Source organism: Lolium rigidum, chromosome 6, assembly GCF_022539505.1.
Source record: "Lolium rigidum isolate FL_2022 chromosome 6, APGP_CSIRO_Lrig_0.1, whole genome shotgun sequence".
Classification (NCBI taxonomy): Eukaryota; Viridiplantae; Streptophyta; class Magnoliopsida; order Poales; family Poaceae; genus Lolium; species Lolium rigidum.
In genome coordinates this window covers 58,607,092-58,620,834 of record NC_061513.1, presented here as the reverse complement: position 1 = coordinate 58,620,834, position 13,743 = coordinate 58,607,092, and the positions used below count along the sequence as shown (strand labels likewise).

The following is a 13,743-nucleotide window of genomic DNA, read 5'->3' as shown; positions in this document are numbered from 1 at the left end:
ACTATGAAAAGTACTGTACGAGTAGAATGCTAAAACTAGAGATTTGCAAATACAGAGTAAATGCTACTACGGGTCCACTACTGGTGCGGATACTGTTGTCCAAAGGCAGGCAATGAAGACATCAAAGAACATAATAAAGGTCATGTTACTATCAATTGGGAAAATGCTGACGATGTCATTGCAACTGAAGAGAATACTCCGACAATATGATTCTATGAGTATGTTCTGGCGCATTACTACTATACACTGCTGTGCATATATATCAGTACAGATTTAATGAATCCGACAACTCATTGCATAAGCTTTAAGCCTTATTAACAGCAGATAAACAACAAAGCTACAGATATAGAGCAACTGCAACTCAAAAGTGTTCAATATGCAAAGTATACTGCAATCCATACAGAAGCCAGCCGAGCTAAAATATCTTAGGCTCATTCAGTCTGGGCTCTGGAGCCTAGACAGCTAGAATTTCAACCAAGGACTTGAAGCCGGAATTTGTTATGCGAAGATTCACTACATACATAAATCTCAACTAACGACTTGATGCAGCAAGCCTGTACACAATTGCTTGTGTCAAGAATCAAGACCAGTTTTAACTACAAAAAATCTTTCCTACAGCGCTGCTGTTGAGAGCAACTTACAGTTTTGCGTAAAAGGTCTGATGACAAAATAGTTGCTATTTTGCTGATGAATCTGGACAATACCAACAAAGATGTAGTAATATATATGTACAGTCATACATCAAAACCTCCTGGCATCGCAAACTGGGACGCAAAAGCCTCGACCTGATTACCAAGTTCTATGATGTCCTTATTGTTCTCCAGGCCTCTCAGAAATTCCTTCTGAACTTTACCGTGTTCTTTCAAAACACTGCCAGCTATCTGTGTCGCCCTGATGAGGAAGTCTGCAATCACCTCGAAGTCATCCTCTAGGCAACCTCTAGTAGTCATGGCAGGTGTTCCTGCAGCATGGAACAACATGACCATAAGCAACAGCAAATACTTATATTTGTTCACACACAACAAACAAATGGATAAAAAGTAAATGGATGTCATCTTATAAGAACTAACCAATCCGCACACCACCGGGAGATATTGAGCCATTGTCCCCATATATTGGAGTCTTATTTATAGAGATGTGGCACATCTCACAGACCTTCTCAAAGTTCTTGCCTGTCAAAAATTGAAGCAAAACTGCTTGTAAGCCAAATGCATCACTACTTCACACAACACGTTTAAGATTACTGAATGTCTAAACAAAAACCGTGCATTACTTTGAAAAAATAAACATGGTGCCCACGTGACATTATTATTTGAACATTTGCTGATTTTCAAACAACATTACCATGTATGTAAAGAAACATTTTATTTTCCCTTTTTCTTGTCCATGTAGAAATCATTAGATGGAACATAAATTGCATATATTCTTAAAAGACAATAAGGGAATAACAGATACATTGCAGGGAATACTAGATACATTGCATTAACCGATTTAGAGAACAGGTTTTGATGCAAAGTAAAAGATAGAGCTATACCGGTCAAGCCAAAAGTTCTGAGGTCCCAGAGTACCAAGTGGTTATCAGTGCCACCAGTAACCAATCTGCATTTTCTTCTGAGCAAGGCGGATGCCAAAGCTTGAGCATTTTTCTTTACTTGTTGAATGTATGCTTTATAATCAGGTGTAGCAATTTGCTTCAGTGTAATCGCCAAAGCAGCAATATGATTATTATGGGGCCCTCCTTGCAGTGAAGGGAAGACAGCAAAGTTTATCTTATCCTCAAAGTCATAATCACTTTCATTCCCTTGAGCAAATGATCCAGCTCGCTTCCGCAAATTTTTCCCTCTCCTAAAAAATATTATTCCACCTCTAGGACCCCTTAGGTTCTTGTGAGTAGTTGAAGTAACAACATCACAGTAGTCGAATGGACTGCGACATTCCTGATAAAGAAAATAAGAAACAGTTGTTCAGGAGACAGTAATAATGCTCAGCTAGCCAAGTATGTCAAAGTTCAAAAAACGGCAACTAATACTCAGATTAAGCAGTACAAGCAATTTAGAAGATTTATCAAGAGGTACAGTGTGTTCATAGATAAGTAAGGTTCTTCAAGTCTAGAGCATGAACTAATATTTCGATTGCTTACTCCATCACCAAAAACACCAAAAAGTAGCTGGTTAACCAATAACATTTATCACTTGAGAACATAGTTCTCTCAGACTACATCTTAGGGTAAAGAAATGCTTTGATTGGCCTCAACAGGCTGATGGTTGGCGTGATCTAATCTAATGATAATATCATGTCCTAAATGCTCCATCAGAAGAATTCACCAGTCGTATTTTCAAAATACATTTATAAATTGATCAGATATCAGCAAATAAGGATATAATGCAATGTGTTGCATTGCTCCTTTTAAGTTTTTACTGTAAAAATATATATTGTATGGGGACATGCGATTTTTTACTGCACTACTGCTCACAGTATTAGACTAATTTACAGCAATATCATAATTATATGAGACAAACTACGACACAATTTTTCTCCATAAGATGCAAAGATTAATACAATATGTCAAGCATAAATCACCATGCATAATGAAAAAACTACATAAGCTCCTAATAATGTGCCTCATCATCTGAATCAGATAAATGTGAGACATCCCTTTTAGGATGGAGGGAGTACTAATATTGTGCCTAATCATCTGAACTAGTCTGCAGCATAATCTCTGAATATCAGAAACCGATAAACGTAATATTCTTTACTTTTGTGGTAATGGATAAGCTATCACAGCATATCTATGTACAGGCAAGCATCTTGAGTTAAGCTTGCAGTTGAAGCAATCACAAGTTTGCAACTAATTTTGCCACCTATGGTTATTGTGAGACATATCCCATGTATATTTTAAGCACAACAATAAAGATGCAATCGAATAATTAACCATAATAATAAGATAAATAAACAAAAGTTCCTTCATATACCTTGGCTGCAACAAGTCCACTAATATGCGCCATGTCGCACATGAGCACCGCACCGCACTTATCAGCTATGAGCCTCATCCGTGCGAAGTCCCACTCGCGTGGGTAGGAGCTCCCACCACAGATAAGGATCTTGGGGTGGAAATCCATGGCCCTCTCCTCTAGCTTATCATAATCGATGTACCCATTCTGCGGATTGACCTTGTACGACAAGCTCTCGAAGAATATCGATGCGCCAGAGACCTTCTTCCCACTAGGCGTCAAGTAGCCGTGGCTGACATGTCCCCCGGAGGGCGGCTCGAGGCCCATGATCCGGTCGCCGGGGAGGAGCAGCCCCGTGTAGACGGCGAGGTTGGCGGAGGTGCAGGAGTAGGGCTGCACGTTGACGCCCCAGGCGGCGGCGTCGAGGCCGAATGCGGCGAGCGCCCGCGCGTGGCAGAGGCGCTCGATGGCGTCGATGTGCTGGTTCCCGCCGTAGTAGCGCGCGCCCGGGTGGCCCTCCGAGTACTTGTTGGTGAGGTGGCTGCCGAGCGCGTCGAGCACCGCCCGGCACACGAAGTTCTCGGAGGCGATCAGCTCGATGCCCCGCACCTGGCGCGCCTTCTCGAGTTGCATCAGCGCGTGCACGTCCGTGTCCGCGTCGGCCAGCGGCTGGTTCCCCCACGCGCGCACCGCGGCGCGGCGGGAGTCCAGATCCGCGGCGGTGGCTTGGCGTTTGGCGGGGCGCGAGGAGGAGGATGAGGAGGAGACCTCGGCGGCGGACCAGTGGATTCCTTGGCGCGGGCGCTTGACGCAGAGCGAGTGGCCGAGGAGGGAGAAGTGCTGGTCGTCGTCGTCGTCGGGGGCGTCCCCGGTGCCGCCGCCGCCCCCGACGCTGCCCTCCGTCTTGGCGTCCTCCGAGTCGTCGAAGAGGCGCAGCGGGGCCGCGCGCGCGTGGGCGCGCGCGTGCGCGTTGACGTGCGGGTGGAGGCCGAGCGAGAGGTCCGACGATTCGGGCCGCGAGAGATCCATGGAATTCCCTTCGATCGCCTGACGCAAATCCGCAACCCTAGCTAGCTAATCGAGCAGCTCAGCAGCAGCACGGACGACAACAAGGACAACAGAGGCTACAACAACAGCGGCGGAGGGGAGGGGCGGCGACGGCGACGGCGGGAGCGGCGGCGGAGAGAAGCATGGGCGTGTGGAGAGGGAGGAAGGGGAATTGGTGTTTGGCAATTGTGCGAGGACGAGGACGACGCGTTGGAATCTGAGATGGTGAGGGAAGAAAGGGATTTGATTGGTTGTATCGACGGGAGCCAGGCAAGTGAAGGAACGGGTTGGTGGTCTGTCCGGGGGAATGGAACGCGGCCGGGGGGACGAACCTGGACGGCAAACCGGACGCAGAGCGAGGAGATGTGCTGTAGCCTCTGCTTTTGGTCGTCCGATGAGCCAACGGTCCAGCTGGCGTAATCGATTTGTGTAATCCTTTTTGTTTTTTTATTGATGACGAGCGATGATATTTTTCTTTTGAAAAGTGCGAAGATGACCTCAGCTGTGAGCGCATTGACCTGGTGCAAATCTATTGTTCGGTACGCACGGCACAGGGTTGTAAGTGTTGTGTTGAAGACCTGCATATCCATGTGCTTTTGGGTTCTGGGGTCGGTGGGCATGAACCTGCTTGTGTTTTCGGCACAAGTTCAGCATCGAGGCGTTTGCTGTGGACTGTTGCGTGTAGCCGGACTCCGCGGAGATTTCACTCGATCTTCCTTGCCGAACACGAGAGTGGCCCGGCAAGAAGACCTTGCTCATCTATTTGATATGCTGGGTTTAAGTGCTTATTTGATTCATAGGATTTGTATAGAATTTGTGTGGAATTTAGATCCTATGAAAAAAATTAACATAGGTTGTTCGATTTATAGGAACATATTATATAGGAAGTAACCCTATGGAAATTTTGGAGTAGAAAAAACATTAGATCATACCTAATGGAAAATTTCTTTTGCTACAATCAAACATACTTTATGTTTTCATAGAATTTAAGTAGACATGACATCTATAGATCATATGTTTTTTTATTCCTATGATTTTCCCATCCCATGAATCAAAGGAGCCCTAACTTATTTTCGAATAGAGGAGTACTTCGGAGGTGCTCAAGTATTTCGGCTCAATATAAGATGGCATGTTACCTTTTTCTTTTTAATCGCGTTAGGGCTCATCTTTGTGTCATACTACCCCCGTTTCGATGAATAAGACGCATACGCATTTGAAGAGCAACTTTGATTGAAAAAATTTAAGGAACCAAATATTGAGTATATTGTACTTGCTCTAATTAGTATCATTGGATTCGTTTTGAAAAACACTTTCCAACGATGTCAATTTTGTACCAACAATCTTTATATGTTTCGAGCAATTTTTGTCAAAGAAAAAGCATGAAAAACAAAGAAAATTTATTCATTAGAATGGAGGGAGTATGGTCGTTTAAAACTACGAGCCAAACAACGTTTTATTGTATTCACCATTAACCTCCTGCAAAGCTTTGTAAAATTTATCCAAGGGTTGTTGTTTAGGTGGACCTATTCGACATCGTATAAGCTTAGCAAAAGTGCCGCTTTTGTAGAACTACACACACAATGGGTGTATTATAGGTTGTATCATGCATTCTATACATGCAAAAAGCTGATGTGTTACTATAATTTATGATAAGAGAGTCATAGTTATCATCAGTATATACCGTATAATAACACGTAGAACTAAAAATAAATGTTAAACTGATCTTCTAAGCAACTTTGAAGTGAGATTCTACAAATTAATAAATATAAAAAATATGATACTACTATTACCTCTGTTCATAAAATGATGTCGCAAGTTTGTCTAAATTTTGATATAAGACACTCTTTAATTAGTGTATAGATACATCTGAATTTAGATAAATTTCCGAAATTATTTGGACGGTGGGAGTATATAATATCATGCATTATAGATGCAGTACTCCCCCGGTCTCAACATTATCTAGGATTTCTTAAAATTTGGATTAATCTAATTTAGTGTATACATACATCTGAATTTAGATAAAACTCACACAACTTTAATGTGACCAAGGGAGTAAGTGTGAAGGAATCTGATGATGATGTTGAGGGAAGATGGTTTGATCTGAAATATGAGAAAGTCCCGCATTTCTGTTTTGATTGTGGTCGTTTGGTTCATGGTGAGGATGGATGCCCAGTGGAGAAGGAAGAAGTGAAGCAATGGGGTGAATGGCTTAGGGCGTCGCCGAGGAGAAGTCAAAAACCTCCTGCCATGGCGCGTCCAGCTATGTCATCTAGCAGCTACTACAGCCGGTCGTCGGGATCTGATTATGGGGCGTGGCGGGAACCGTCTGTGAGGGACTTGCCCCCACGTCGGAGGCTGTTCAATGACTACACCCATTCTAGCTCGTCTCGCACTGGTGAGAACGACGGTAGAGGTGATTTTGCAACTAGTCCTTTGCAAAGCCGCTGGGCTAAGGAGGCTGAAAGGACAGGAGGTGTTGACCCTATGGAGGTTGGGGCAAAGAAAAACGGTACGTTTGTAAGGCGACCAAGGAATGCTGCTGTCCCACCGGTTCAGGCACAGGAGAAGGTACCACTGGGTACTCGATCTAGGAAACGAGGAACCAAGCAGGTTTGGATGCCGGTCACTGTACAGGTTGTGGGGGAAGGCAACTCTGAATCGGCCGGTAAAAGACAGCGTACATCTTCGGTGTTTGACAGAATTGGTGATCCATCGGCGGACCCCGCGGAGCGAGGCCGCCGGCAGCAATGAATTGCTTAAGCCTTAACTCGCCGTGGTTTGGGGTTGGACGCGGCGGTAGGCGAACCGAGGGACCTGTGCGGTGTCTTACAATCCGGAGGTGGTGTTTCTTTGCGAGACTAAGAAGAGAGCGCAGGATATGAATAAGCTAAAATGGAGCCTCGGCTACTCAAATGGAGTGGCTGTTGATTGTGTGGGCAGGAGTGGTGGTTTGGCGTTATGGTGGCGGGATGGAGTGGAGGTGTCTGTGCGCCCATGGTGTACATATTATATAGACGCCAAGATTACCATTGGAAGCAAAATTTGGAGATTCACTGGAGTCTATGGTGAGCCAAGAACTGAGCTTAGGGGTAGGACGTGGGAAGCAATGCGATATCTGAAGAGGCAGGATGATCTGCCATGGCTATGTGTGGGGGACTTTAATGAAATCTTAAAGGCGTCGGAACAGCTCGGTGGTAATCAGCGTGGAGAGATGCAGATGGAGGCGTTTCGTGAGTGTCTAGCCGACTGCGGCTTGACAGACCTTGGGTATTCTGGATATGATTACACATGGGATAATAGGCGAGAAGGTGCGGATAATATTCAGGTGAGATTGGACAGGGGCACGGCGACAGCGTCGTTTCTCGACATCTATCCGCTGACCAGTGTAGAGCATGTGATAACGGAGACCTCAGACCACCTGGCTCTGATTATCAAGGTGCATGAGGAGCCCCCGAGGCGGATTTCTGGGGGAGCACGGGGTTTCCAATTTGAAGAGATGTGGCTAAAGCATGAGGGGTACGAGGTGATGGTGAAAGAGGCCTGGGAAAATACGGAGCAAGGAGTGGGCGGGATCCAGGGACTGTGGAGGCGCCTGCGGGACGTGTCTAAGGAGATGAAGCGGTGGAGTTTTGAATCCTTCGGTTCGGTGCGAGCTGAAATCAAAAAGCTCAAATCGAAATTGGAGGATGCACGGGTCCAGGCTCTAGGTGCGGGTCCGACACAGGAGGTCCGGCAGATTGAGCAGCAACTACATGCTGTATATGAGAAGGAGGAGGTTATGTTCAGACAACGATCGAGACAAGATTGGCTCAAGGCAGGCGACCGTAACACGAGATTTTTTCAGAACAGGGCGTCTCACCGGAGGCGTAGAAATACTGTCCTTGGCTTGCGCCGGCCAGACGGAACAATGTGCAAAACCAACGAGGGAATGAGTGGAATGGCACTGGCCTTCTACCAGGACCTTTATACCTCGGAGGGCTCGACTGATTCTGATGAGATTCTGAATTTAGTTCCTAACTCGGTTACTGACGACATGAATCAAGCGCTGACAGCAGCGTTTTCCGACAAGGAGATTGAAGTGGCGCTTTTTCAAATGGGGGCTACCAAAGCGCCGGGGCCGGATGGACTTCCTGCCTTGTTTTATCAACGACACTGGTCGTTGCTAAAAGACCACGTATGCGCAGCAGTTAGGGAGTTCCTGGCTGGGGGTGAGGTCCCGGCTGATTTCAATGATACGGTACTGGTGCTTATTCCTAAAGTTAACTCACCGGAGTTGCTTTCTCAGTTCAGACCCATTAGTCTCTGCAATGTCCTGTATAAAATTGCTGCGAAGGTGGCGGCTAATAGGCTGAAACAAATCCTCCCCATTCTCATCTCTGAGGAGCAAAGCGCCTTTGTGCCGGGTAGACTCATCACGGATAATGTTTTCATAGCCTATGAGTGTGTGCATGCAATTCGAACAAGAAAGAGGAAAAAGGCGCTGTGTGCGGTCAAGCTCGACATGATGAAAGCGTATGACAGGGTCGAGTGGAGTTTTTTGAGAGATATGATGTTGCGTATGGGCTTCTCTGTGAGGTGGGTGGATATGATCATGAGGTGTGTTATGTCCGTGAGATTCACAGTGAAGCTGAATGGCGTGATCTCGGACTCTTTCTCTCCTTCGAGAGGACTGAGGCAAGGCGACCCTCTATCACCGTACCTGTTCCTTTTCTGTGTAGAGGGTTTCTCCGCCTTGTTACGCCAAGCACAGGCTGATGCGCAGCTAGCGGGAGTTAGTTTTGGCAAGGATGGGCCGACGGTCACGCATCTTTTATTCGTCGATGATAGCATTGTCTTCATGGAAGCATCCTTGAGCAGTATGGAAGGCCTGCGGTCGGTGTTGAGTAAATATGAGGCGAGCTCCGGTCAGAAGGTTAATTATATGAAATCATCCATATTCTTTGGTATGGGATGTGATGAGGAGGCGAGGCAGGAGCTCAAGGCCATCATTGGTATCAATTGTGAAGCACTCTCGGAGAAGTATCTTGGCTTACCGACTGTTGTTGGGCGGTCAAAAGGTGGTGCTTTCAAAAGCTTGACAGATAGATCAAGGGGAAAGGTCTCCGGTTGGAAAGGACAAGGGCTGTCAAAGGCGGGCAAGGAGGTCCTGGTCAAGTCGGTGCTGCAGTCGGTTTCCACCTATGCCATGGGCTGCTTCCAGCTGAATAAGGGCCAATGTAACTCTCTGAAGTCTATTGCATCAAGATTTTGGTGGGGTGCTGCGGACGGCCAGCGCAAGGTCCATTGGGTTAGTTGGGATCGCATGTGCGAAGCTAAGAGGGATGGAGGGATGGGGTTCCGAAACTATGAAGTGTTTAATCAGGCTCTACTTGCGAAGCAGGCATGGAGGATGGTCATTAATCCTGATTCACTCTGCTCTAGGGTCCTCCAAGCAAGATATTTTAAGACTGGTGGTTTCCCAAATGTCCCAAACGAGCGTCGTACACATGGAGGAGTATCTTGCACGGGCGGGAGCTTCTCAAGGAGGGGCTCATATGGCGCATTGGGGATGGCCAGAGGGTGCGGGTGTGGTCTGATAATTGGATTCCCAGGGAAAGTGTGAAGCGGCCACTTGGGCATCATCCGAACAAGGAGGTGGAATTGGTCAGTGAGCTACTGATGGAAAACGGTGCAGGATGGGATGAAGCGAAGCTCTGTGATACTTTCTTTGAGGCGGATGTTGAGGACATACTGAAGATACCCGTAGGTAATGCCGGAACAGTTGACTATCTAGCATGGAACTACACCAAGAACGGGGTATTCAGTGTCCGATCGGCGTACCACCTCGGAATGCAGATCAAGAGGAACCTTTTGGGAAATCCTGGATCATCGATGTCTAGTGACGAACATAAGGGCTGGCTGGCTATTTGGTCGGCGGCAGTCCCTAACAAAACTAAGGTACATTGCTGGAGACTAGTTAAAAATGGGCTTGCAGTGGGTGGTGAGCTGAGGCGGCGCAGAATCAAGAATGGTGTCGTCTGTGTGGTGTGCAATCGCGAGGAAACCCTGAAGCACAGGTTCTGGGAGTGTCCGCATGCACACCATGCTTGGGAGCTGCTGAGACAGCGAACAAAGCTGGCCTTGGTTGCGCCACCTGACAATATCCAGCGTTATCATGACCTGAAGAATTGGCTGCTAAGCTGGTTCGGGAGATTGGGCCAAAAAGAGCTGTCCATGGCGATGACTCTGCTGTCTCAGATCTGGTTTGCGAGGAACGAAGCTAGGCACTCGGAGGGCATTGAGAGCCCGGATAGTACTGTGAGGAGGGCTTTGTTTTTGGCTGAAGAATGGGCAGCGATGGCACAGACCAAGGCAGCAACAAATCCGGTTCAGCCACACGAGTGGGCGCGTCCTGCATCCGGTTGGCACAAGGTGAACTCTGATGGAGCAATGCCGTTAGGTGGAGCTTATGGAGGTGGCGGTGTGGTCCTGCGGGATCATCATGGGAGTTTCATTGCCGGAGCTTGCCATTTTTTCCCTCTCGTGTGCGATGCTGAGAACGCCGAGCTTCTAGCGTGTCGCCAAGGTGTGATCCTAGCCCGTGCGATGGGGGTCGCCAAACTGGAGTTGGAAACGGACAGCTTGGGGGCGGTGGCAAAGCTGCGGTCGTACGAGGTGGACAGGTCGATCCAGGGGCCTCTGGTTGAGGAAATCAAGCTTCTCCTTCGAGGATTTGCTGATTATTCGGTAGTGCATGTGCGTCGGGCTTGTAATGGCGTCGCACATAAGTTAGCGAAAGATGGCTGTGAGAATAAGAGTTCTAACTCGTGGGTAGCGGTACCTCCGGGGTATCTTGTGAACCTTTTGGCATGTGATGATGCCACCACTTGAATAAAGTCGCAGCCGCTTGATCTCAAAAAAAAAAAAAAAATACTACACTAGTACTTCCTCCATCCAGAAAAGGATGTCTAGACTTTGCCAAAGTATGCATGTATCTACCCTAGCTAGATACATGCATACTTTGATAAAGTTGAGATAAAAAATTAGACAGAAGTGTAGTACTCTACGTTCGACCGCACACGTCACGTTAGATACATTGAGCTTTCCCCTGCCACCTAATTAGCCATGGAAATGTACTTGCCCGAGGAACGTGGAAAGAGACATGCCAGTTAAAGCATAACATAAAAAAGCACAGCAAAACAATTCTAGCTTCGACCGCACACGTCACGTTAGATACATTGAGCTTTCCCCTGCCCCGTCTTCGCCAAACAACATGTGACCAGGTTCAGTGTATCTGAACCAGTATACCATAAACAGTTAACAGGGTCTTCCAGCAAAAAAAAAAAAAAAAACAGGGTCAGGGCGTCACAAGAGAAAAACAGTCAGGTATATCTTGTACGGAGTAGGTTTCACACCAAAGAATATTCGGAACAGAACTGCCGCATGGAGTAACATCAGTACCACTTAGAGGAGCAGCTGCTGCACATTCACAACACGGATGAGTACTCCAGATCTTCCATTCCCCGGATCCATACGCTACTTTGAGGGCATTTTCAACAGGGTGATGTATTTCGGACGTCTAAATTATTCGCGCTCATCTGTTTCCGTCAGCCCACGAACGATGAAATGGTTGCTAGGCGTAAATTGTCCGTTTGCGTCGGGGCAACCCTAGCGGCCCGACCCATTTCTAAGTACTAGAATTGATATTTTGGAGATACTTCTTTGGTTAAAGTTTGCATGAACCCCTTCCGAAATTGCTTCCACGGGTGCCTATGCGAAGTATCTCCAACGAGTGTTTGATCATGCCACGTGAAATATAAATCGTTGTCCTTACATTTCTAATTAAGTAGAATCGATATTTTGAAATTTGTGCAACAAGTTCGAACAAATTAAACATACAAACTGCGAAAACATACAGATTTGTAAACGGTACTTCTTGTTTGAAGGCCCCGCCTCGTCATTCTCACGGACGCGCTTCCTGCTCGTCACCTCATCCGAAGAGGTACTGGCGGTCGATGCGTCCGACGAGTGGTCATTGGGGTCTTCCTCAGTTCCTCGTCGTCGGTGAACGGATGATGAGCCTCCGCCTGCGCCCGCATCCTCGCCCGGGCCCTTGCCTCCTTCCTTGCCGCCGCCGCCTCCTCGGCCGCCTCCTTCGCCTCCAGCCGTGTCACCTTGCATCTGAATCCTCTTCATTTTCCTCCTCCTCGTCCTGGCCGTCGTGGCCAACAGCGTCCCCCTCCTCATCCTGGCCGCCGTGGGCAACGGCCTCCCCCTCCTCCTCGCCCTCCGTCGGCGGAAAGCTAGAGTTGCTCGGCGTGGTAGCTCTATCCCACCAATGCCGCCATCCCGACGGCTTCCCTCGATGTCGGTGTCTGATGGCAACGATAGGTTGCTCATGGATTCACGCAGGTGGCACGCAAGTCCATGCAATGTGATGGTGTATCACTGTGTGCAAAGACTTCTAGCTACTCTAGTGCCAAAGACAAAAATCCAGCCCTAGGAGATGTTCAATATTATTGCAGAATCGTAGAAATTATTGAACTAAACTATTCAAATAAAAGACATGTTGATAGGGAAAAGGTGGCCGATCTTTCGATGAGACATGGATAGATCGATTTGTTGGTGGAGTTCGTGCTTGACGATCCGACTACACGTGCAAAGCTCGTGCGCCAATGCAATCGCTAGGACAATCTCCAGGAGTTACTGATCTTGCGGATGCACGATCAGCCTGACCAGCGAGGGTCTTAATTCCTACCTGAAATCAAGAACAAGTAAGAACTAATGATGCAATCAGAATATTGCGGATGAAAGATGAAAGCTTTATTGACAAAGGTGGGATTCCGAATAGTCGGTCTTGTTCTGGGCGTTGGCCTCAAAAGAAGTACACGAGAGTTGCAGCAATGGCTAACTTTTAATCTAATCAAAATCCAAGTTCTAATGACGGCTACAGAGGGATATATATGGGGAAGTCAAGGGATTTTCGTCCAACCAGCTAGGGTTGGCCAAAAACACCCCTAAATGGGCCTTCCTCCACTTATATGGCCTCTTAAAATCCCCTAAAATACCTAATCCGAAAATACATGGGCCTGGCCCATTAAATAAGGTGACGCAGCACCAAAAATAACTCATTGGACGAATTTTATGATGGAGTAACTTGTATAATTCATCCAACCAACGTTGCTTCACTATGGTGGCTTCAATGTTCTGAAATCCTCGCTTGCAACGCCATCCTGAATCCTTACAGGTCTACTGCCATCTCCATGCACGTTCCTAATCCAATGCTTGGCGTCCATGCTAGATCCATTCCTAAATAATATAAAAACATTTGATTTAGGCAGCATCATATTCTCATATATATCAGGAAGGATTCCTAGTAACGAATGTACCTGAGATGTGGTTGTAGGAGTATTGGTTGTATCTATCATAGAGATGTCCTCATCATCCTCCCCTACTTGAATTGAAGTCGTCCTCGACGTAGTCTCATCTTTTTCACCAAGATATGCCTTCAAATCGGAGGTAATCATATCCTCATCATCAGGATATGCTCAGTATGTGGCGTGGTGGATGAACAAGATGACGAAAAGAAATAAAGATGTAGCGTGGCAGAAGGCGGAAGCGACGAAGATGACAAGGCGGAAACAAAAGATGGATGAGATTCAGAGACGCGAGAAAATATGACTAGAACTCGAAACTCTAAAAATCTAGACACTAAAACCAGCAACTTGACACACGATGCAACGAAAATTCAACAAAACAAAAACAA

General features: G+C 46.9%; 1 protein-coding gene across 1 annotated transcript; it reads right to left on the bottom strand.

The window, feature by feature from the left end:
- Window positions 1-573: 573 nt before the first annotated feature.
- LOC124661931 (serine hydroxymethyltransferase 7-like) lies at window positions 574-4,056 on the bottom strand. Its single transcript, XM_047199816.1, has 4 exons — window positions 2,973-4,056; window positions 1,535-1,937; window positions 1,071-1,172; window positions 574-961 (listed from the first exon to the last, which is right to left on the bottom strand). The coding sequence occupies exons 1-4, from the start codon at window positions 3,978-3,980 to the stop codon at window positions 735-737; spliced, it is 1,740 nt and encodes a 579-aa protein (XP_047055772.1). The 5' UTR covers window positions 3,981-4,056; the 3' UTR covers window positions 574-734.
- Window positions 4,057-13,743: the final 9,687 nt, after the last annotated feature.

What these genes read in the sequence shown, in the direction of transcription:
- LOC124661931 (XM_047199816.1), bottom strand. Translation starts at nt 3,980, where the DNA reads ATGGATCTCTCGCGGCCCGAATCGTCGGACCTCTCGCTCGGCCTCCAC. An exon ending in CAGAACTTTTGGCTTGACCG is followed by an intron (nt 1,173 to 1,534) that starts GTATAGCTCTAT and finishes AATTTTTGACAG; the next exon opens with GCAAGAACTTTGAGAAGGTC. An exon ending in TCCCGGTGGTGTGCGGATTG is followed by an intron (nt 962 to 1,070) that starts GTTAGTTCTTAT and finishes TCCATGCTGCAG; the next exon opens with GAACACCTGCCATGACTACT.